The 22,852-nt window shown below is 38.9% G+C and overlaps 1 protein-coding gene across 1 annotated transcript in view; it reads right to left on the bottom strand.

The window, feature by feature from the left end:
- The window catches only part of LOC103771968 (multidrug resistance protein 1A-like), a 24,320-nt gene continuing 1,468 nt past the window's right edge, over positions 1-22,852 (bottom strand). Inside the window, exons 2-13 of the mRNA XM_008939290.1 lie at positions 21,793-21,939; positions 19,351-19,455; positions 17,086-17,163; positions 13,492-13,575; positions 12,439-12,642; positions 8,779-8,879; positions 7,707-7,847; positions 6,251-6,407; positions 4,785-4,982; positions 2,608-2,814; positions 995-1,141; positions 1-207 (exon numbers count right to left, since the gene is read on the bottom strand). Of these exons, the coding sequence (XP_008937538.1) occupies positions 1-207; positions 995-1,141; positions 2,608-2,814; positions 4,785-4,982; positions 6,251-6,407; positions 7,707-7,847; positions 8,779-8,879; positions 12,439-12,642; positions 13,492-13,575; positions 17,086-17,163; positions 19,351-19,455; positions 21,793-21,939 (1,776 nt within the window). The remainder of the gene's footprint in view (positions 208-994; positions 1,142-2,607; positions 2,815-4,784; positions 4,983-6,250; positions 6,408-7,706; positions 7,848-8,778; positions 8,880-12,438; positions 12,643-13,491; positions 13,576-17,085; positions 17,164-19,350; positions 19,456-21,792; positions 21,940-22,852) is intronic.

Genomic DNA, 22,852 nt, shown 5'->3' on the forward strand with positions numbered 1-22,852 from the left:
TCATACTTTGTGTGACCCACTCTGAACATTGACCAGAGAATAGTAGATGCCTTTTTCGGCCAGGAGCTGCTGGTGGGTCCCTTGCTCTACGACCTTGCCGTTCTGGATGACAGCGATCTTGTCGGCGCTCTGGATGGTGGAGAGGCGGTGAGCTATCACGATGCAGGTGCGGCCTTCTCTGGCTTTATCCAGCGCCTCCTGCACTATCTGCACAACGGACAAACCAAAGGGTAAAACGAAAACAAATTTTCACCTGTTTGCAACTCTGGTACCCCTAGCTGGTTGTCTGTGATAGAGCAGTGATGGAGCAAATGAAAAACTGTTGCTCCTGATGACTGGTCTGGATCCCTGTTTGTACGTCTGGCGTGGGGAGCAGGGGACAGACAGGGCTTGCTGGTGGGCGTGCGTTTGCATTTTTGCTTGCCCCAGAAACTAAGCAGACTTCTCCAGGGGCACAGCCTGGCCCTTCCGTACTCCTGCAGGTAGGTCTTAGTTGCTCTGTTTTAGAAATTGTGCCGAACAAATTGGTCTGGCTCCTTTGGACAAGCCATGAATTTTATCCTTCTCAGCAACACAGAAAACTGCTCCAAATTTCAGTCCCACTCATTAAATAATTACAACTTAATCCTCCAAATAGTACCACTATAAAACCATGATATTATCAAATAACACGCTGGATAGTTTTGTATCCTAGTTTCTAAGCACTAAGTATGGTGTAGTTATTACACACTTTTAACCTCTCCCCCTTTTTAATACTCTGAAAGTTATGAATTCTTTAATGTCACATGATATTCTGGGTGCTGTGGCCTTATACATGTCAAATGTTGCATTGAAGTTACTTTAAAAATTGATAACACTGAATTGCTTTTGGGATAGGAAGGGGGTAAGGTTTTTTTTCTTTGTCATTTTTTTTTACAAAAAAAGTAAAAGACCCTTCTGTTGGCGTGGCCAGCCAGCTTGTAAATGCATATTCCCCCTTGCAAAGCCAAAGTACCTTCTCACTTTCTATGTCCAGTGCAGAGGTAGCTTCATCTAGCAGCAGGATCTGGGGCTGCCGTACGAGAGCTCGAGCGATAGCGACACGTTGCTTCTGACCACCGGAGAGCTGAGTTCCCTTGTCTCCCACACGTGTGCTGTATTTCTAGACACAGAAAGTAAGCACAAGTGTAAACCTGGATTTGGACCTAATCCTCTGGAGCATGACCTCTGAGCTGCATTTCCACTGAGGTAGAGTCTAGGGCAGACCCTTCCTCAGTCACTGGGGCAAGTGTGGGTGAGGAGCCTGTGCTACATACAGCAGCTGAGCTGAGGAACACATTTCTGAGCGTATGGAACTGCAGAGCAAACCCCATGATGCTGTGGAAAAGCAGTGTAATTTGTTTTGGGGTTGGGGGCCAAGGTGCAGAGGAGCTTGGCACAGGGTGTGAGAGGAAGGTTGTGATATTGCTTGGATTGAACCCAAGGCTCAGCACCAAGGAGCCTGAGCAGTCAGCTCTTCTTTCACCACCCTGGTTCTCCATAAGAAGAAAACTCATCCAGAGAGACACTGAGTGAAGCCAGTCAAATTGAAAATCTTATCTGCCTCCCACCCTGTTTTAAAGCTGACACAATTTTACTCAAGAAATATAATTCCAGCTCTGTGCTTCCCCCATTTGTAACCAGTATGAACAAAGGTACATCTCTCATCTAAGGGATGAGGCTTTGCAGGGAAAACCCACGAACCTCCTAAGCCTGTGGGAATTTATTGACTGAGAAATATTTGTCTTAGCCCATATTTTCTAGAAGAGCAAGCTCACATGCAGGTGTTAGCTTCAGCGGATCAATTTAGGCAGCAGGTAGGAAGAGCCTTTGCTTGCATTCACCTGCCAGCAGCTGCTCAGCAGGACATGAGCAAATCAACTTCTGGGATTTTTTTTTTTCCTTAGCATAATTATTCATGACCAACGTAGAAAACCTGAAACTGCTTTCCCCTCCAATGTGCTATTTATTTTGCAGAAAAAAATCCACCATATCAGAGTCTCAGTTTGTCGCATCAGATGCAACCAGGAGGTAACAACAGGTATAGATAAGGAAAGGGAGAGAAGGAAGTGGGAACAACGTGGTAGGCTTCTGCCTGTTTTTCCAAGCGAGCTCTGTGCATGACTTTACACACCTGATTAATAAGAGACTGAAAAAAAAGGAGGGTGAAACCAGTGCTCCTTGGGTTGCCTTAGCACTTTACTTTTGCCTTTGCTAAAGGGAGTACCCAGCCTCTCTTTCCAGTACTTTCTGCGTGTCTGTTGCTCCATACTCTTCTCTCTAAAATGATGTGCCTGAGTACCAGTATCATCCAGGTTATTATATTAGCAGAGACTTCTGCAGAGATGAAGACCCCTCCCATTCAGGCAGCTGCTGTCACCTCCCAGCTCTCTGCTTGTCCTTTGGGTCTTCTGGGGGATCCCCCACCCCAAATTTCAATGCCTAATGCAGTAAGTCACTGAAATACAAAAGCTTTTAACCTGTATTTACTTAGGAAAGAAAGAACAGGCACTGTTGTTTTTTTGGTTTTGTGTTTTGTTTTGTTTTTTTTTCCCTTCAGTTGCAAGTTGGAAATGAGGACCTAATTACCTTTGGCAGGGATTCAATGAAGGAATGGATGTTGGCTTCTTTAGCTGCACTGACGATCTCCTCGTGCGAGACCTGCCGGCTGTTATCCCCGTAGGCGATGTTTTCGGCAATGGTGCAGTCAAACAGGATGGGCTCTTGTGAGACGATGCCGATCTGCGCTCTCAGCCAACGGAGGTTTAGTGTCTTTGCATTTTGGCCATCCAGCAGCTAAAAAATCAGAAGCGGTATATTTTAATCAGTACTTTATAGATGGCTGGGTTTTGTTTGTGTTTGTGGGTTTTTTGATTGGTTAGTTTGTTTGTTCTTAATTTGGTGACAGTAAGGCCTTAAGCAGACAGGGTGCTAAGGCTGTGCCATGCCCTGAGTCTGGTAATTTAAGCACTTGTCTGGCAGCAGTGATGAGGAGATGAGTGTTATCTCAAAACCTGGTTATTTCAAAACCAAAGCCTGGTTATGTTTGCACTCAATCCAATAACATCAGTCTTCTCTGTGAACCTTGAAAAATTCCAGCTGTATGAAGCCACTGTATTGCAACCCATTTGTTTGTCACCCTAACTGAAAAAGCCAATATGGGTCTACTTTCTCTGCCTTCTTGCTGTCACTACTAGAGACAGTTGGTACTATGCTGGTGACAGAAAGATCTGTTTCAGAAACTAGCAGGAGGTCTATACCACAAAAAGTTTCCAATGCTACTTCCTCTATTAGCAGCTTTATCCCATCTTTACTATGCTGATCTGGGAGTCAGATCCCCTCACCTCTCAAATGACCATAATGGGGGAGAAAAATTCACCTACCACCACTCGCTCCTGTGAGATGAGATACATGTAAAACTCTGTGTATCAGCACCTAAACTCCTCCTCTTCTCCCACTTTACCTTATCTAGACATCAGCATTCACAATTGTAAGTTTAACTGTCTCTGTCACGCAGAGACTTATTTGGTCTAAAACAAAACATCAGTTCATATTCCTGCTTTATCCTTATGATTTGCATCTAAAGCAGAACTAACGAGCTATGAACTAAATCACCACTCGTGTGCCTGCAGGTGCATTGAGCCATTGGACTCTCGGAGCCCACATGATCTTTTTTGCTCTATTTGTGCAGCACCTGGCATTGCAGAGAGCCCTAACCCAGAGTTTGGATTCCTAAGTACAATAATTAACTAAAAAATAAATAGGCTAAATCTTTACAAGAAAAATTGTATTGGTGTGCACATGAGACTAGAGACCCCTTTGTAAAAAACAGCTTGACTTGTCAGTTGGTTTCTGTATGTGTTGATGAGATGAATCTGTCTCGGATTGTAATAGAAACTGTTAAACGATTAAGCACTAAGTAAATATTTTTTTCCAGTCTCAGAAATGACACTTCACCTTTCAAGGCCACTCTCTACTGACAAGTATGAGGAAACACAATACAATGCAAACTCCAGGGACAAGTAGCTAGAAGGTCCCTCCAGCATCTCCATCTGTCCAGGAGGCTATCTGTGCTTCAGGCTGCAGTTCAGTTTGAGCTACAGATGATGGTTTCTCCTTTCACAGAGAGTCAGGACTATGGTGGGAGGCAGATATCTGGGTTTGGGAAGTGTGATGGTCAGTTTTCTTTGACTTTTGGAGGAACGATCCAAATCCTCTGAACTGACATCCTGACTATGGATGAAATACACATGTAAGTGGAGAAACAGGTAAAATATGAGATCACTTTAGTAAGTACAAAATTGTCCTTTTTTTCATCTTCCCTCTTAGTTTTTACATGATAGGTGATGATGCAATGAAGCTTAGTGGCTACCCTAAGCAGTGCTGCTGCTAAACTTCCAACAATTTGTTAACTGTAATTAAACTCTAGTGATACCACTGGGCTCTGGTCAGGCCAATGTAGGAACTTCTTTCCATCGGATCTTGTTTTAGTAACTTGAAATGTCATGGGAAGTGTTGAAATTTTACTTCTGCTTTTCCCATGATTGCACAGAGCATGTTGAAAATCCATGTGTGCCTGTCCTTAATTTTCAAAAACATTATTTAAAAATTTATATTAGAAACATTGACAAAAGTGAGTAGTTCCACTAGCAAGCGTGTAGTGAGTTTATTTAAGAAGGGGGGAATAAAAAGACAAACTCTATTAATAAAATAGAGTAAACATGTATCACACATCTGGAACTTACACTTTGATGTGGAACACTTACCACTTCTCCACTGAGTGGATCATAAAATCTCTCAAGCAGCTGAACAACAGTGCTCTTTCCACAGCCACTGCTGCCAACAAGAGCCAGGGTCTGTCCTTTTTCTACATTCATGTTCAAACCTTGAAGCACTTTGATCTCTGGTCGAGTTGGGTAGTTAAATGCCACATCCTTGAATGTTATGTTTCCACCAAATATTTTCTGATTGAAACAGTAGAGTTAGATAATTTTTTTAACAGATCATAAAAGACTACAAAGGGCATTCATGAAAGAGATCAGTGGGAGTTTTTCCAAAGGACTGGACTTCTTTTTTTCCTAGAAACTAATACGTAGAGAGAAGCTATTGTGAAAATACAAATTATCTCCTAAATATTCTACTCTGCAGGCATATTTTAATTAAAATTCTGTTCCATAAACATGAATTCTGACAGCTTCTCTTACACCAGCTATTAAATAAGATTACATTTTCAAAAGGAACAATAACTCTAGGTAGCTGACTTCTGTGTGCTTTGCAAGGACCTTTTTCAGATTCTTGACATGTTCTTTGCTAAGTTTCTTTTAACTTTTGTTCTTAAAGATACTGAAAATAATATACTATTTTTGATCTGTGCACAAAATCAATCTTTCTGCTTAAAGACCTTTTCTAATTAATTACCTGTAGACTGTAGCATGATATATGTAATATAGACATATTCTTCAGAAGAAATATAATTCGTATGAATTAGTATATACATTAAATGTAAATATAGACATATGCAAATGACCAGTTGATGTAACAGCTAAAATATCTGATACTTCATAAGGCTTCACAGCTATTTTTCTTTATTGTGTGTCCATATCTATATGCATATATACACATATACACACATATATATATATATATATACACACATAATAAACATAAGTTTTATAATATATATGTGATAGTTTTCTGGAACGTTCCGTCTTCCTTGTTATATCACAGGCCACATGAACACACGTTCACATACACTGCTGGTTACTAAAGTATGTGACAGTCTGTTACAAACAAATTGTAAATAAATTATCCCTCAAAATTTTCTAGTTAAATATTAGAGGTCTAGTTATATGTTCTATGTTCAAGATACATGCTCTGATATTTTCATGCAAGAAGGTCTTAAAAAATGATTGCTACTATGCTAACTTATTTCCATTGGCTCTTAAAGATGTTTCACCAAGAGACAGGTGAGGTTTTGGCAGGAGAAGACACAAAGCAAAGCTTAACCCCAATTTGGGAGTTAACACTCTCTCTCCGCCCCGGTCCCCCCCCCCCATTTGGGGGTTAAAAGTTTAACATCCAACATCCAATTTGGTTGGATGAGTCAGATGTGACTGGGTTCATGCAGTTTTTGTCTGCAGTAGCTGTGGTGTGGGTGGGAGAGAAGAAAAGAAAAGCCGGCTTGAAATAAGTTAGAGTATGCAGTGCTGTGCCTTCCACAGGGCTTACTTACAGGCTTCTGTCCCTCCTCGCTGTAGCTGTCTATGGACGGCACTCTTTCAAACAGCATGAACAAGTGGGCAGCAGACATCTTGGCCTGGGCATAGTCTGGAGTGAAGGAAGTGCTTTGTCCTAAAGCAATCGCTCCAAATACAATAGCTGAAAAAACCCTGCAAAGGGGAAATACACATTGACATTGGTGTGGCAAAGGCAAAAAGAGACTTTATGGCAGATTGTGGGCTTCAGATAAATACTCATTAATAAGGCTGAGGTAGGGTAAGAAGTGTCTACTGCAAACTGTGCCTTTTCCTTACTGGGAAAATCTATAATTTGTTTGTGGGGAGGAGAGCAGCACTCTAAGCTTCCATCCCTTGCCTACTTGTCTGGATTTACTAGAAACAGATGTGTTGATTTCTGTTTCTATTCTTAGTGCATGAAATGTGGTAGGATGTATAGTTTGAGGATGCAGCTCGGTTTCTTAATCTAAAAAACTGAAGGCCTTAGTTGTGGAGCAGTCTAGGGGTTATGGAGAAATTTACCATTCCACACATCCTTTGAATGGCGCAGTTCTCCAGGCTCTTCAAATGCTTGAGTTCAGTAGAAAAAGGTGAAAGACAAATGGGAGGTGAGAAAGAGGCATGAAATCTGGGATGAGCAAAGGGCAGCAGGAGAGAAGCTACAGGAAGAGAAGGGATTCACTTGAATGCATAGGAGATGGAAGGGTAATGAGAATGGGTTGCTGTAGTCAGGCTAAGAAGCAGCTTCAGCATCAGCAGCATGTTTTGCCAGCCAAGAGTGGGGCAAGTGCTGAAAGCAAGCATGGGATGTGCATGGGAGGTAGGGTGGCTATTGACAAATACGAACAGGGGTTTCAGCTGCAGGGAGAGAAGCAAAACTTGGTTAGGTGCTGGAGATACGAAGAGAAGAAAGAGAAGGTTGGAAAGGTGCCAGTCAATGGGAACAACTCACCAGAACCACTTGGAGAAGCCTTTTCACCTCTGGCTAGGCATTATCCAGATTAGGTTTTTGCCAGACCTTCCTCCTGCTCTCCACCTCTCTTGTCTCAGGGCTCATAAATTTCTCAACTCAGTGTCACTCATTACTTTCTCCACTTACCTTTTAATCTTGTACACTGATGCTCCCTACAGCTAAGCCATGTGACTCTGCTGTTAAAGAAACCTTGCTGGCCATGAAAACAAGGAATGGCTTTGCTTTCCCCATCTTCATGTTGCTTTGCTTTTACCCTGGGCAACCTGAACAGGGGAAATTGTATGTAGGCAGCTATTGCTGTATAATTGGATTTGTAATAGTGTAAGGGTGAAGAATGGAAGACAGAAGTATTTATTGGGGTGTTGTTTTTGTTTTTGTTATTTTTTCCAGTTTTATGCTCCATGTTTCATGATCTCTATAGGAAAACAAAACATATTCTCCCCCATGGACAAAAAGGAACCTAACAAAGAGATACTTACAGAAGCACATCTTTAAAGCGCATGTGTCGGTTTGTCACTAGATAGGCACCAAACCTAAAACAGCCAGCGTAAGTAAAGTACATAATAGCTTGTGTAAAGGCAAAAGTAAATCCGAAGATATGTGCCTTCTTTGCAGCATTCCTGTAACAGAAAAGATCACAATCATATTGTACATTAACTTGTAGCAATCAAGAGTGTGAAGTGTAACCTACAATTCAAAGGAATCACAAGTCCTTTAAATAACTTTTAAAGTAAAATGCTTTCCAGCTCTTTGTAAGATTCTAACCTAAGATGTCATCCATCCTGTATGCTTTAGTTTCGTCTCTGCCAAAATCGATGAGACTATTGGGATACAAAAAGAAATTACTCTAATGCTAAATATTTTGAGCATATACAATTTATATTGTCTTTATCTCATATGTTCATTAAAATTATTTTCAAAATTGTAGTACAATTGCAATTCAAAGTTTCAACTGACACATGAAGAAAATCATCAAGAACTTTAGAATTCCTGCAAAGCAGAAATTACTTCAGTAGAACAAATCTTTGTGCTTTATCTTACATTGAATCAAAACAAGTGATGACTCATGAAGTTTCACATGATCTCTAATAGTACTTTGATAAAATAGTGGGGTGAACAAATACAAAGCCACTCGGCAGGTCCACCCTTCTCATTCTTTCCTTGGAAAATCCCACCGATTTTTATAGGGATCTTACCTAAACATGCAGGTAAAAACTGACTTTTGGTTTGTTAAGTGATAGATACCCTCAGAAGAAAGGGCTTGTGATTGCAAGAATTACTAGAGGCTTCCATTTCCAGAATTATAGCAGCCAATAACAACATCATGGAGAATTTGGGAAAAAAACCTCCACAAATAAAATAATTTAGTCCATTACCTAAAATGTCAAAAATATTAGTTTGAAGAGAAACATAATCTATATTTTTTATGTCAAAGCTGAGTTCTGAAAGATTTTGTGATATGCTGACAGTGATAAATCTATAAATCCTTTACAATTTATCATTGTAAAAAGAAATGTTTCAATAAATTGTTTTAAAGAAGTATTCTTTTACCTGTATGATGTTTGCAGACTTTGTCCGTACATAAACTCAAATTTCCTTTCCTGAGTCAAAGTAACAACAGTTCTAATATTTTCTATGGCTTCTGAAGCAATCTGTATTGGAGAGCAGACATTATGAGCAGGAAAACAGTGTTATAGGGAAGTTTTTAAACATAATCAAATAAATAGAATAATTGCAACATTTTCCGATGTACTGCTGTTAAATATATCCAATTAGCATGGATTATAGCAGTGAAGTTGATTCACCATGTATTTTAGCATAGGCCAGCAATGAGATTTTCTTTTCCAGTGGATTTCTGTAACCTGTCACAAGGATGATGCCACCAGCTGTCATCACTGCAGGAACCCAGTCAGGATAAACTGAACAAGCCTACCTCATCTGCAAATGTACTTGGAACTGCAGGGTAAACATATGTCCACATTTTCAAAAACATCTAGTGGTTTTGAGCTCACCTATGAAGAAACAGTCTTTCCCAGGGTGCATTCTCATCATTTATGGAAAACTAGGAGTCTTTCAAAACTCTTAAAGAAGAAACTCAAAACCACTGGCCATTCCTAAAAACATAGAGACAGATTTTCCTGGCCCATATGGCAGCTTGGCATCTAATTCCCATTAACTTTATAACTTTGAAAGTCTTCCTGTTTTGCCACAGAATAAAAAAATAGTGTATATTTCCCAAAATGATTAATGATGCGAGGTCCCCAGTCTTCATTGAAAACTAGTGGAAACTCATGCCTTAATTTTCTTAATGCTCCTCAAATATTATGGGAGTTTACTTATAGTTAATTAATATCATCAGTAAATATTTTAATAACAACAGTTGTTTTAGCTTTGGTCAAGAATCTCCAGCAAATCAAAACTCAAAATGTGAAGTGTTTTGGAAAGAAATTTTGTAAAGTATAATCATGGGGCACTATACCCCTTCCACCTCATCATTAAGTTCCAATGAGCTCATTTTATGGGAAAAGAAAATTTAAAATTATCCACTGTCTAGAAAGCCACCTAGGACCTGGGATTCAATCTCAATTCCTTCTCACATATTGACAGCCATATAATTTTGGTACACTGTGGAATCCCACTACTTTTACAGAAACTCCTGTAGTGTCTGTACCACCCCAAATCCTGTGCTCATGGATTGTACCAGGAGCTGAGTCAGTGTATGGTGAATTCTGCTGCTCATAAGGAAGGCATGAAATAAATTTACTCTTTTAGCTATGTTGTTTCTGCACCACCTTTTAATGAGTGTAGTTTATTTTTAATCTCTCATGTGTGAAGATGGCATTTCTCCATAGGCAGTTTTCCAGGAAGAACCACTCTTTTAAAGAGAAGAGAGTTTTACCTAGAGCTAAAAATAGATGCTTGGGACTTGTTTTCTTTCATGTTTGATTGATATGTTGCGAGTGAAACGTTTTGCCGAATTACTATAGAAATGCATGTTTTAAATTTTCCCAGAAGCTGAGAATCTGAAAAAAATTGCTTTGATTAACATAGTATTCAAAAATCAGATATTCAGGTCATTGCCTAACAATCATGAACTATTCTAACAAATAGTCTCCAAGGAAGTTGGCATGAGATAATTATGATCAACTGTAAACAACTTGATTATGAGATAACTTTAAAATATTACAGTGCATAAGAAGGTCACTTGTTTGGCAAAACTTTATGAATAATTAGTGACAGTATTTTGAATTTTTTTCTTGATTACCCTATCATGTTAAGAAGAATGGGTTGTCTTTGTTCCAACAAATATATTATTTTAAAAATACACCTCTTTTAACTTCTTATTTTAATGCACAACAAAACCCCCCTAGGCTTGTGACTCATCAACCTTTACTGTAATTGTAGAAAACAGCTTGGAAGCAAAAATTATTCTCAGTCTTCAACTCAGTTAGGAAAAGGAAAAGCCTCAAAGCTCCAAAGACATGAGAGCTAACCCTCAAAACCCCATCTACACTCATGTGTTTGGCAGACCCTTCTTTCTACAATATTACTTCTACATAATAAGCAGAATAAATGGACAATCTACAAATATGAAAACAAGTAGACTAAGTAACCTAAGGGATAAGATACAGAAATAATTAAATAACATGGAAAATCTAACATAACTGCATGTAAATATTATCTGCTTCCCCTACAAAGACAAACATAATGCTTCCTTTATAGCTGTATTACTAATAAGAATGATTTTACAGACAGGTAAAGTGAAATCTTTCTCTGCACAGCCAATTTAAATTTGCTTTGAGAGAGAGAAGCTCTACAGTTGTCTAACTCTTTAATGAATTTGTGCTTCTTAGAAGCAAGATTGTTTTGGACTGTTTGTTTTCCTAACAGCCAGCCTGTTGGGTTTTCAGGTTTCACTTCTGGTCCTGGCATTACCCTCCCTTGCTGTTCCCAAACCACTGCTATCAGCCAAGGCTGTTACGTAGCCAGCCCAATCATTGTGTGATCTGGCAAGAGACACAGTAAATACTAATTTTAGCCAGAACATACAACAATTGCAACAGATACTTATTTCAAAAGAGCATTGTGAGACTTTATTTGTTAAATTCAAATTACATTGTGAGCCTCAGCTGAAAACTGTTATAGAATTAATGATAAATAAAAGGTTAAATTCCCTTCAATTCTTTTGAATATTTGGTATGTTTTTACCAGGAAAAAAAGTATTGTTAGAGAATATTCATTTATGTGTGTCAGGGACAACATTCTGGAGCTGTCTAGTGATTTGATGTTACAATGAGTCATTGCTATGCAGGTTTATACTAAAATGCCTGGCAAGCAAAACCAAGAGGAATTTACTTTCTTTTTACTTTTAGTGTGAAAAGGGCTAGGAGTAAACACCCAAACCCATTTTGTAATCAGCCTAGAGGCACAGAAATGCCTCTGAGAGGCTTTCCTAGTGTAGATTATGGAATGAGAGAATAAGATTTGCTGTGCTCAGACTGGGCTGCTTGAGGTATGTCAAAAATCCAGTCCCCACAAAGCACAGTCTCTTCCTCAGAGAGCACATCTTGGGAAGTGAGAAAATAGTTCTCCTGAAAGTTATGAAATGAAGTAACATCTTTTATCTTTGTTGCCACACTCTCATTTTCCTTTGAGGCAGATTCCCAGGCTCCTGCTTCCCTTCCCAGTTGAGAGGGAAGGAATTAAAATCAGACCAAGGCATTGCAGCTACCCTGTAACTGTGATGTTTTCATGCAGCAGACAGAAACTGATGGTTTGTATCCTGTGTGCCTTATTATACTAAGCCCACAGACAACTGCAAGGTGTGGGAAAGAGAAGATACATGACAGGTAGAAGAGAGGGGCTCTGAAGGGAAACAAGCCAGAAAAAAAATGAAGAAAAGGAAAAAAAGCAGAGTGCTGGGAAAGAATAGGGAAACTGAATGCAGACTTGGGACAGGCGTGAGGGACCTAAGACTTTTAAAATGCTTACTGTGCTCAGAATGCTGCAAATAATTTGAGACCACAAATGGATAACTCACATTTTCAGTTTTCAGTTTCATATTTGCTATATCACCATTTTGTCAGAACAACACAACAACACAGACTTTTAGTTCTTTGAGGAGTATATTCTTGACCCACCACCAATGTCCCTATTAAGCAACACTGTGTAGTATAACCTAAAACCAGATTAAAATGTCACTGAACCCACCTTTCCTGCAATTTCCAGTTCCTTCTTATGTTTTTTTGCATGCCCAGCAAGCATCTTCATTTGAATCATTCCTGTTATAGCAATAACTGGCACAATGGCTAAAAGCAGGAGAGTCAGCTGCCAGCCATAGATCAAAGACAGAACAATTCCAGTGCCGAGATTAGCTACATTTTGGGCAACTAGTGCCAGTCTGGAACCTGTAGCCTGGAAAAAAAATGAAACCACTGTAAATTAGTCTGTTTTATTTGTAAACTAGACAGGAAATATTTGTTACCTAGACAACTGAGATTTATTCACTGGAGGACAACTGAAAGTGTTCGATTTGGTCTAAATATTCTGCAGAACTGGATGCTTTATCTTTTGATAAACCATTCTTTTGTACAGATCATTCCCTCAAGTCTTCTGTATCTTATCTACTCTTCCTACTCTGTTTCCATCTGTTCACTCAGACTTACAGTTCTTGTTTGCAGGTTTTGCCAAATACAATGATATTTTATGAATGTCTTTTTATATATATGTATATATATGTATGTCGAACCATTACTTTAATCTTGCCAGGTCTCCTGAAACATGACATTTCCTAACTCAGAGTCTGATGTGACCATTTTTTCTCACTGACCACTTTTAACCTTAAGCATGTGAGCATGGTGCTGCAGTGAGAGCAATCCTCCTTTTGAGTCATACACTTCAGCATTTTGTTAAGAATTGTGACATTTATCAAGGAGACAAAGCTGTCTAGACATCTAAGCAGGCTGGAGAAATAATTTGAACTAAAGCCTCCTTGGATGACCCATTCATACTACTGATTACAAGACTGAACATTAGTATGAACGAAAAGCAAAGATATATATATATGTAAAATACATATCTGCTATTATATTATTCTTTTCTGTGCCACCAAAAAAATATTATTTTAAGAATACAATTATATTATTTAATAAATAATAACAGCTTCCAGATGACAGTGTGTGCAGGATTTTTACCTACCAAGTCCAGTCTGTAACTTACTCCATGCTAAACCCGATACAAAAAATGCCAGTGTTTGTTACTTACTCCTTTCACTTCTGAGGCATCATTAGCAAGTCTTGTTATTAATGCTCCAGTGCTATTTTTGGGATCATCAAACCAGCTGATCTCCTACAACATGAAATAGAGTTATTATAATCTTAGAAACTTTAGTCTGCATATCACCTGATCAGGTTATGCAAGAGAACTTAATCACTTCTGATTACAACAGGACAATCGACACGGTACAATGTTCTTCACATGTTACAATAAATACATCAGAACTAAAAGTTTAATAAAGATATGGGAACATAAATCTCAAGTCTAAATTGTGTTAGCAATCTGTATATCCCTTCTGCAATAGCACAAACATCATGATATTATTTCATATTAAATGTAGCTTTACAAGAAAATTTTGCTCGTGAATTTAACATGTTTTTAATGATCAGATGCTCACTAAACAGCAATACCAAGGAATCGGCCATTCAGGAGCCTGGATGTATCATATGCATCTGCAAAGACTACTAACTAAACAATATACTTTCTCCTGTTATAAAGTTAAAAATACATCTTCATTCTCTGTCAATTACAAGTATTGTGAAGTCTGCTATGAAGTGTTTCCAAAGTCTGAGTGTTGCTGCAAAATTTCTGTGGTGCCCAAAAAGACAAATGTAAAATGATATGCAGTGCTGGGAGATTACTCAAGACTGCCTCTTCTTCATCTGGAAAAAAATATCTTCAGGGAAAAACAAAACAACTAGTCAATCATATACTTTTGTATTTCACTACCGATTCAGATTAATTGGTCAGAAGGATCAGTGACTCTAAAGCACTTACTTGAAAATGAAAATATCTGAATTAAAGGCAAAACATTTGTCTTATTTAAACTCAGGAAGTAAAAATAAAATATTCGCTCTGTCTTTCCTCTGGATTTGCCAAGTAACAAAAACAAAAGATCATTGCCATGAAACAATCTAAGTATTTAATATTTGTTTATATTAGTTTCAACAGTACGGTGTTTTTGCATAATAGCTGTTTGTAGGGTTACTGTAAGAGCTCTTCTATTTCCTACTACTAGTGCATAAATGCATAATCTTTAGACATCAACAAACTTGCTTCATTTTGATTTCCCAGGGTGAGGCTAAGGCATTATTTTTGAGTGCAGTAAAGTACTGTATTCTTAAATACAGAAAGAAAAAATTACATAAAACGAACAGTTTCAACGTGGCTGTAGGCTCACATAGCCAGGTGGCTGCTTTGTCATGACATGATATGGAGAACACACCAGAAGTGTTGGTGCTAATACACAAAACCCTCTTGGGTCCCACTGCTGTAGTGCCTGATACTTGAATACAATGCCAGGTGGACACTATTTTCACACCAGAGTGAGAAAGGTTAATACAATTACATTAATTAACTCATCAGAAAATGAAAACCTCTCTTAGGCTCTTTCTAGCCCTTGCTCCAGGGATCTGATGAGATTCAGCATCAGTCAAAAAAGTCTAATGAGACTTATTTCCACAGTGGTAACCTATAATCCCTTCCCATATAAATCAAAAACAAGGGGCATATGGGCCCTCAGTGAAAGGGATTAATGAAAGGGGAAGCTGATGTGACTCAGGCTGGCTCTGGGAACTTCTTAAGGTGGGAACAACCCTCTGCAGAGACCATGAAAACCTCACTCTGCTGTATGGGCTGAAAAAGTGGAGGGGTTGTGTGTGTTTGGAAACCTCCTCTTTGGTCCCAGACTTGCCCATGTATCAGACTAGCATGGGTGGGATAGACCACTGTCTGTAGTGAATGAAAGGCAGGGGAGTAATGTGTCTGGTCTCATATTGCTCTGCTTTCTACTACCTCAGGGATCACATGCATGCCTACAGCTGTACCAGCTGGGAGTAAAATGTAGTAGAAACTCAGATAAGGATTGAATTTATGTGCTGGATTGATAAGATACTGAATGCCAATGTTTCCTTGAAATACTTGAAGAACTAAAAAAAAAATACTCCATAGGAAATCAACTGGTAAAGGTAGACATGGCAGCAAAAGAGGGGTAAAAATACCTGAGTTAGTTCTAGCTGTGCTGAAGGATGAACTGGAAATGCTGGCAGGCCTGCAGGGCAGGTACCAGTGCTGGCTGTGACTCCCAGGGAGGGCTTACCAGTTTGCACTGGTACATTACACACTACAGAGGAGTAGGGGTGCTGAGCATCTTGCCACCGCACCAGCTCCAGAAAGCAGCTAGTGCCAACCATCAAATAACTGTGATAAAGCTTCACCTTGGGGGTGATCACTGCTGCCTGGTGGAAAAGAACCTGGGGGGTGTTGGTGGATAGCAGACTGAACATGAGCCAGCAGTGTGCCTAGGTGGCCAAGAAGGCCAATGGAATCCTGGTCTGTATCAGAAATGGTGTGACCAGCAGGAGTAGGGAGGTGTACTCAGCACTCATGAGACCACACCTTTGAGTACTGTGTCCAATTTTGGGCACCACAGTTGTAAGAAGGACACTGAGGTGCTGGAGCAGGTCCAGAGAATGGCAACAAGGCTGGTGAGGAGGCTGGAAAAAATGCCTTATGAGGACCAGCTGAGGGAACTGGGGTTGTTTAGTCTAGAGAAGAGGAGATTGAGAGGTGACCATATTGCTCTCTACAACTAGCTAAAAGAAGGTTGCAGTGAGGCTGCTGTTGGTCTCTTCTCCCAAATTACTGGTGATAGGACAGGAGGAAATGGCCTCAAGTTGCAGCAGAGAAGGGTTCAACTGGATATTAGGAAGAATTTCTTCACAGAGAGAGTAGTTAGGCACTGGAACAGGCTGCCCAGGGAGGTGGTGGAGTCATCATCCCTGGAGGTGTTCAAAAAACACGTAGATGCAGCACTTGAGGCCACGGTCTAATGGTTAGGGAGATGTTGGTAGGAAGGTTGGCCTTGATGACCCTAAAGGTCGTTTCCAACCCTGGTGATTCTATGATTCTAAGCTGGTTATGGATGCAGTTAGGATACTTGCCATCCTCCTCACTGATCAGCAACTACAGGCTACTGTGCTTGGATTTCAGCCTGATTATTTTAAAAAGTTTTCACCCTGCTGCTGAGTGTAATTCTACAGACAGCAGAGCCCTGTCCCTACCCCTGACCCAGACTGGCAGACTGTGGCTGTCTTTGGTTCTGTACCTGCTACACAGGAGCAGCCATCAGGTTAGTGAGTGCAACTAGTCAGATATCCAGGTCCTATAACCTTCACTAGGAATTATTTGTGGATTCTCAGCTGTGCATGTGGTTAGCTGAACATGAAGGCTGTTCCGAATATCAGACTTAGTTTCTTACAGTACAGATAGCTTTCTCTGGACCTCAGTCCAAAAGCGCTTTGATTTTAAGCTAAACAAACACCACCATTACTTTTGAGGTTTCTTACAGTTGAACTGTAGTTATGTATAAAAAAGAGTTTTTTAAAACCATTTAAATTATCTTCCTGACCCTGTTATGAAGATTTAGTCCTGTCCATTTCTAAATTGAGCTAAGGAAATCTGTGTGATATCTTTATGGATATGATTGCAGAATGATTAGTTAAATAAACACAGACAATTTATGACATATAAACAAACAAGGATTTCTAAAGCACCATAAAGCTAAATTCATAATGCTTTTACCTGTCTCAAAATTGCTCTAAATGCCATGGATCGAAGTCTCATTGTAAGGATTTCTCCAGCTTTGCCAAATGTGAAACCCTGGTTGAGGAAAAATTTTTTACTGTATAATCACAGTTTTTGTCTTTTTTTCAGATAAATAGTTAAGTGACTATCTGCATATAATATTAAAAAGAATATTATGTAGTAAAAAATATTGTAGCTGTAACTGAGGTAATCTAAGTTTTTAAAAGCTAAATTTAGCATTTATAAGGGGAGAGCAGAGAACGAGTCTCATTGTTTTTTTTTTAAGAAAAGAGTGTGTACAGTGTAATAGTGTTCAGGCCCCACCAAAGAAATGTTTTAATTGAAGAATTTTATTTTTTTTTATCACACCAGAAGTGGAAACTGGTCACTTCAAATTAAGAAGCTGGGTGTTATTACAAGTAAGGCCCTGTACTCACTTTGGGCACAGGGATTTCTCTCTAAGCGCTTACAACAAAAAAAACCCCTGTAGTGCTACTAGTCATTTTCTAGAGGAAGCCTCTGAATCTGCACAGACATTTCCTGACTACATCAGAATTCATGGTGCACAAAAACCTGCTGGTGAAACTGACACTTCCAGGCCAGTGCCATGCAAGATCAGCCTACACAGGAATGAGACAGGGGAGACAGGCAGACACAGCTGAGTGCAGAAATATCCATAACAGCTATACCATCGATCCATTTTCTCTTCCAAGGGCAGGAAAGAAGTAGCAATTTTGAGGGCAGTACTGTCTGAAGAGAGGGCAATGGCTGGATGTAATTTCAGAAACGGCACCTTGTTGTCTCAGGGGAATCCAGTAGGAGGTAGCAAGGTGGTGTTCAGAAGACTATAGATGATTTGGCGAGGTCAACACAACTAGCTGAGCAATAACTAAAGGGATTTGTGCATGTAAATGAAATCCCCATCAAGTCATATAACAACTGAACTGGTTTATACATAAACTTGACAGTTTTCCTGCAACAGATGTAATTTGGTGCAGTGCCAAATACATGTGCTGATGTGACCAATTACGAGTTGAAGTGCTGAGGTTAAACCCCCAGCCCTGATTCAGGGTTGGCATATGGATGATGGCCACAACCAGGCAAGAAAGACCCTCCTGACTGATTGGTTTTCACCCAGGGTCTGGTCAGCCTTGGGTGGGAACTGATGAGGAGATCACCACCAGGTGCCCCTGCCTTCCACATTGACTTGGTGGTGGGGCAAGAAACCATCTCTATAAGAACTGACTCTGCCTGCAGTGGTGTTGGGAGGTTTGATTATATAGTGCATGTGTTGTGTGGGGATTATGGCTATTGGAAGGGCTTCCTGACTCTTCATGTAAAGTGGAGTTCTCAAGATGACAGGGCCAGAACACGAAGCTGTCTCTGATTCCCTACTCTATAACTGGGCTCATGGCCTGGTTGCTGCCATCTCCCATGGCTTGGCTCCTTGGCTGGCTTGCTCCCTTCTTCATGTCCACTGTGGTGGTTGAGTGCATTGACTTGTTCTTCCCTCTGTTTTTTCTGGCACTTTAGATCTCTGGTGTGTGATGTGGGAGTGGAGGGAGAAGTTTGGCTGCTGGTCTGCATGTAAATGATAATATCATTCTATATTGGGCAAGTGGTCAGCGGAAGAAGTACATGTGAATTTAGACTCTCAGAAAATGTGGTCAAAACTATTTGATCCTATGCAAGCAGAAGGATGTAAGGAGCAATTTGACTGAAGAGGTGGTTTGAAATATTCTTTAACTTTTGTGGTATAGAGCTGTGAATAATCTTAAACTAAGCATATGATGTGGTCTTCCTCAGTTACTTTTGGTATGTTTTCTCAGCAGTCCAAGGAGTTGAGTTCATGTGGGTACATATGGAGTAGTTTCAGTGCAACCAGATCAGATACTGGTAGGAGTGTTGCCCAGAGCTCAGAGCAGGTCTTGAGGCAATCATTTAATCAAGACAGAAGATTTCAACCCTGATCTAAATCTGTGCCAATAATGTTACTATTGGTATTGTCAATACTGGATTTTCCCACACAGACTGTGATGTAGTGTGGCCCTTACACCCAAAATTTCCTTTGCTGCGGAGAAGTGGGTCAGCTTATAGCAGAGAGAACATTTGAAACCTCTTACTACATTTTGAACCTATCTGATAGTGGAAGTTCATAATAATTTTTCTTGTGTACAGCTTAACACTAAAGCACTGGGAACTTAGTATAGTTGAGATGTAGTGTCTTAAATACCATGAACAATTGCAGTAACAAAAGCTTACCTGAAGAAAAAAAGTGACAAAAGAAATTAGTCCAAACCCTAAGAACAGCAGTGCATATGTACTACTTGTCTCCCTGATGGCAACCTCTCCTTTCTCTACAAACATCTAGAAAAGAAAATTTTGAAAATAAATTTACTTAGGTTGTAGTGCAATAATTTCCCCTGTTATTATTACATATAGGATGTACTACATGCACTTAAAATGATAACATGCAGTTTTCTTGTTCAACTAAGATTTTTTTGCTTTGAAGATTATAGATCCTAAGTAATTTTACATGTCTTGTGGATGAAGGTTTCATTGGTATTTTGGCAAGGTAAAATCAATAACACACCAGTGAGCAAACTACATCAGTAAATTATAGCAATTTACACTTGCAAAATATTGAGGCATGTCTTAAGTCTCTAGAATAGCATTTCTGGAGTCACTGGGTGAAGATTATTGCGTGGTAAACAATGACTAGTTAGTGAGAGAAATAGTGAAATTGTTCTTAATATTATGTGTTGTATTTTTCAGACCCATTATTGTTTTTAGACTAAAGCTCAGTGACAAACAGACTTCTATTGTTTGTCTTCTGTATGTTAACAACAACAACAAAAAAATCTACATTGTATGGAGAATTTTCTTTGTTATGGAAATAATTTTCCATTTAAAACTTCCATACAGTTATTTATCTCAAAAGTGGATGAATTAATACTAAAGATATAGTATCTTCAAACCATCATCATACTTTCACATATGTTTAAAAAAAAAAAATAAAAAAATCACAGTTCTTGAAGCAAGGAGATCATATAGTTTTGCTTTCACCAAGCTTGTAGAGCAATAAAGATAATGCTAATAAATTTGGATTAACACAAATATGTTTTATAAGGTTTGAGGTTTTCAGGGTCTCTCTTTTAAACAAGTCTTTGAGGATGTTGTATATTGTTTGTTGTTGCATTGTGTTTGTGTATCTTGGATGTTGAGTAACTGCCATTATGTGGGCTTAATTTTTTAAATGAAATTTAATTTGCCTTAGTAAAAATTTATCTGCTCTTTGTTCAGAGTGACCCCAGTTTATCTTGTTACCCCTTGTTTACCTTGTTACCCCAGTACAACCTTGGTCTATAGCAATAAGATTTACAATGCAATTATTTAAATTTTCTAATACAGATTTGTTATAAATCCTATCACACTTGAAAATATTTTTAAAATATTTTAGAGTAAATTAATGTTCTGCAAATGAAAGATTTTTTTTTTTTTCCCCCCAATATGTCTCCTGCCCTTTGTCAGATTATTTTCCATGTTGGACTGATTTGAGAACAACTGCTGAAAGATATATGGCATGCTCCTCTTCTCTCAGGGATGTTTCTTGTTACTCTTTGCATTAAAAGCTGAATTATAACACCAGCATATCACTCTTTTCCCAAACAGTTATTTGGAAGGCAACACCCCATGTATGAGTACAAAAATTTTCGGATATGTTATTTCAGTATCTTGCATGCTATATACTACAGTTTAAATGGCTGTAAAATTGCTCCACTAAATGCAGATGTTGCTGTGTTTTCATGTTTTCCTTTTTCTTGCTTTGTGGTAAAATTGAAAAACATGAGAAAACAAGACTGAGAGCTTTATCTCAAAAGAGGCAAAACACCAACCTCAGTTCCAGTTTCCAGGGCTGTATTTGTTTCTAAATTGATTCAGATTTCTGTAGCAGACAGATAAGATAATCTTTGCCTTCCACAACTCCTCAAAATTATAGGGCCATGTATTCTTTCTTGGTATGGCATGAGTGCCATGTGGCACAGGGGTCAACAAGTGCACATCAACACCTATACTTGCACTCTCACACTCAGTTTGTCTCTCTCCTGCACTGTGTCAATATTAGTAACTTTCCCTAAACCTAGTGTGTTCTGACAGAAAATGTTACAAAACTCCCACCAGCACAGTGTTGCTTGCCTGAGTATATAACTTCATTTTCTAACACCATAAATTTGAGTTTACAGAAAGTCTTTCTACAAAGAGATGTGTACTCAGAAGTGTCATCTCACATCCCTTTCACCTTGTTGCGTTGCTTTGTGTTGCTTCTCGTGTTCTGAAAGTCTATGGCTGAGCACATGGCCAGACAGACAGCACTCAGGGATCACCTGTCAGGCCCACACTGCTCATACTGGCTTACTGCCTTCTCTAAAGGGATAAGGATGAAGCACATTGAGAGAGGTCCCAGGAGAACCTCTCCTTATTCAGTGATGGCGAGATGATCTGCTTGTGGATGTGCAACTTGCATCACTGTTCTGTGACACATTAAGTAGACATTTTGTATTGTCCATAGTAAAGACCTTTGCCTGTTCCTCACCTTTGCAGTGCCCATTTTAAAAAAGTATAGTTTTGTTTATCACACAGGTAATTAGGAAATAATGACAAAAGATAAAGCATATAATGAAGAATTTTAGTTTTTATACTCACCCCTATAACGTCTGAAATGATGACTGAAAATATGGGTTGCAAAGCCCCATTGATAATTGCACATAAAGTTCCAACAACATAGTACGGCCATTCAGTTTTGTTCAGTTTCATAATTTTAAAAAATGAAACTGGAGGTATGTTTTTATCCTAAAATTAAAGGATAGATATGATACATTATTGGAGGGAAACAAGGGAGGTGTATATTCTTTGTAATATGGTCCTTACTCCATGTTGGGAAACCCCAAACTAACCAATCTTTAAAAATCATGTTAATTAACTGCAGAAATTCTTACAGTTACTGATTATCCAATATTAATAACATAAAAGAAGAAAGAAAAAACCCTATGAATACTGTATAGGGTCTCATTCCTCCCAACAATGGTTTGAGCCTTTCCCTGAAAGGATCAGTTACAAATCTCCATTACCACCCTTTGTGGGATTATCCAGAAACAGAAATTGCAAATCTAAACCACTTTTGGCATTTGATGGTACTGAACGTTAAAAGCATTGCTCCTTGCTTGTTGCTGAATGTGCTCTTTTGCATGTTTAGGTCATTAGCCAGCTTGATAGTTGTATTTTAATGTTTGGTAATTTATTTACTGACACTGACTTTTTAGACTTTCGCTTTTTAGATAGCAAATCACTTGAACAGGAAATAATTACTATTTTTGTCTAAGGTGTGTTATTTGAGTTATGTGACTAAATACCTGATTTTACTTTTGTTTTATAATTAATTTGCTACTTAGGCTATTCCCATAGTCAAGTATTTTTTTTTTCATATTACTCAAACTATTTCAAGTGTTTCAACAACAACAACAAAAAATAACATCAGGGCAAAAGACTGTTTCCATAGAAATTATATGTGACTTTGTCAATTTATGAGTCTTTAACCTTTGCACATTCTATTAAAAATTTATGCTCTCCTGAATGGAATCATATTTCTTTCTTATCCCATTAGTTATGGAGAACATGTGCAGGTAGGAACACAGACACTCACCAGCTGAACAGCTGTTTCTTCAGGATCATCATTCTGTATTCTGAACCTTTTTATGCTCTTCCG

The sequence above is a fragment of the Merops nubicus genome, unplaced genomic scaffold (genome assembly GCF_000691845.1).
Source record: "Merops nubicus isolate BGI_N331 unplaced genomic scaffold, ASM69184v1 scaffold23244, whole genome shotgun sequence".
Classification (NCBI taxonomy): domain Eukaryota; kingdom Metazoa; phylum Chordata; class Aves; order Coraciiformes; family Meropidae; genus Merops; species Merops nubicus.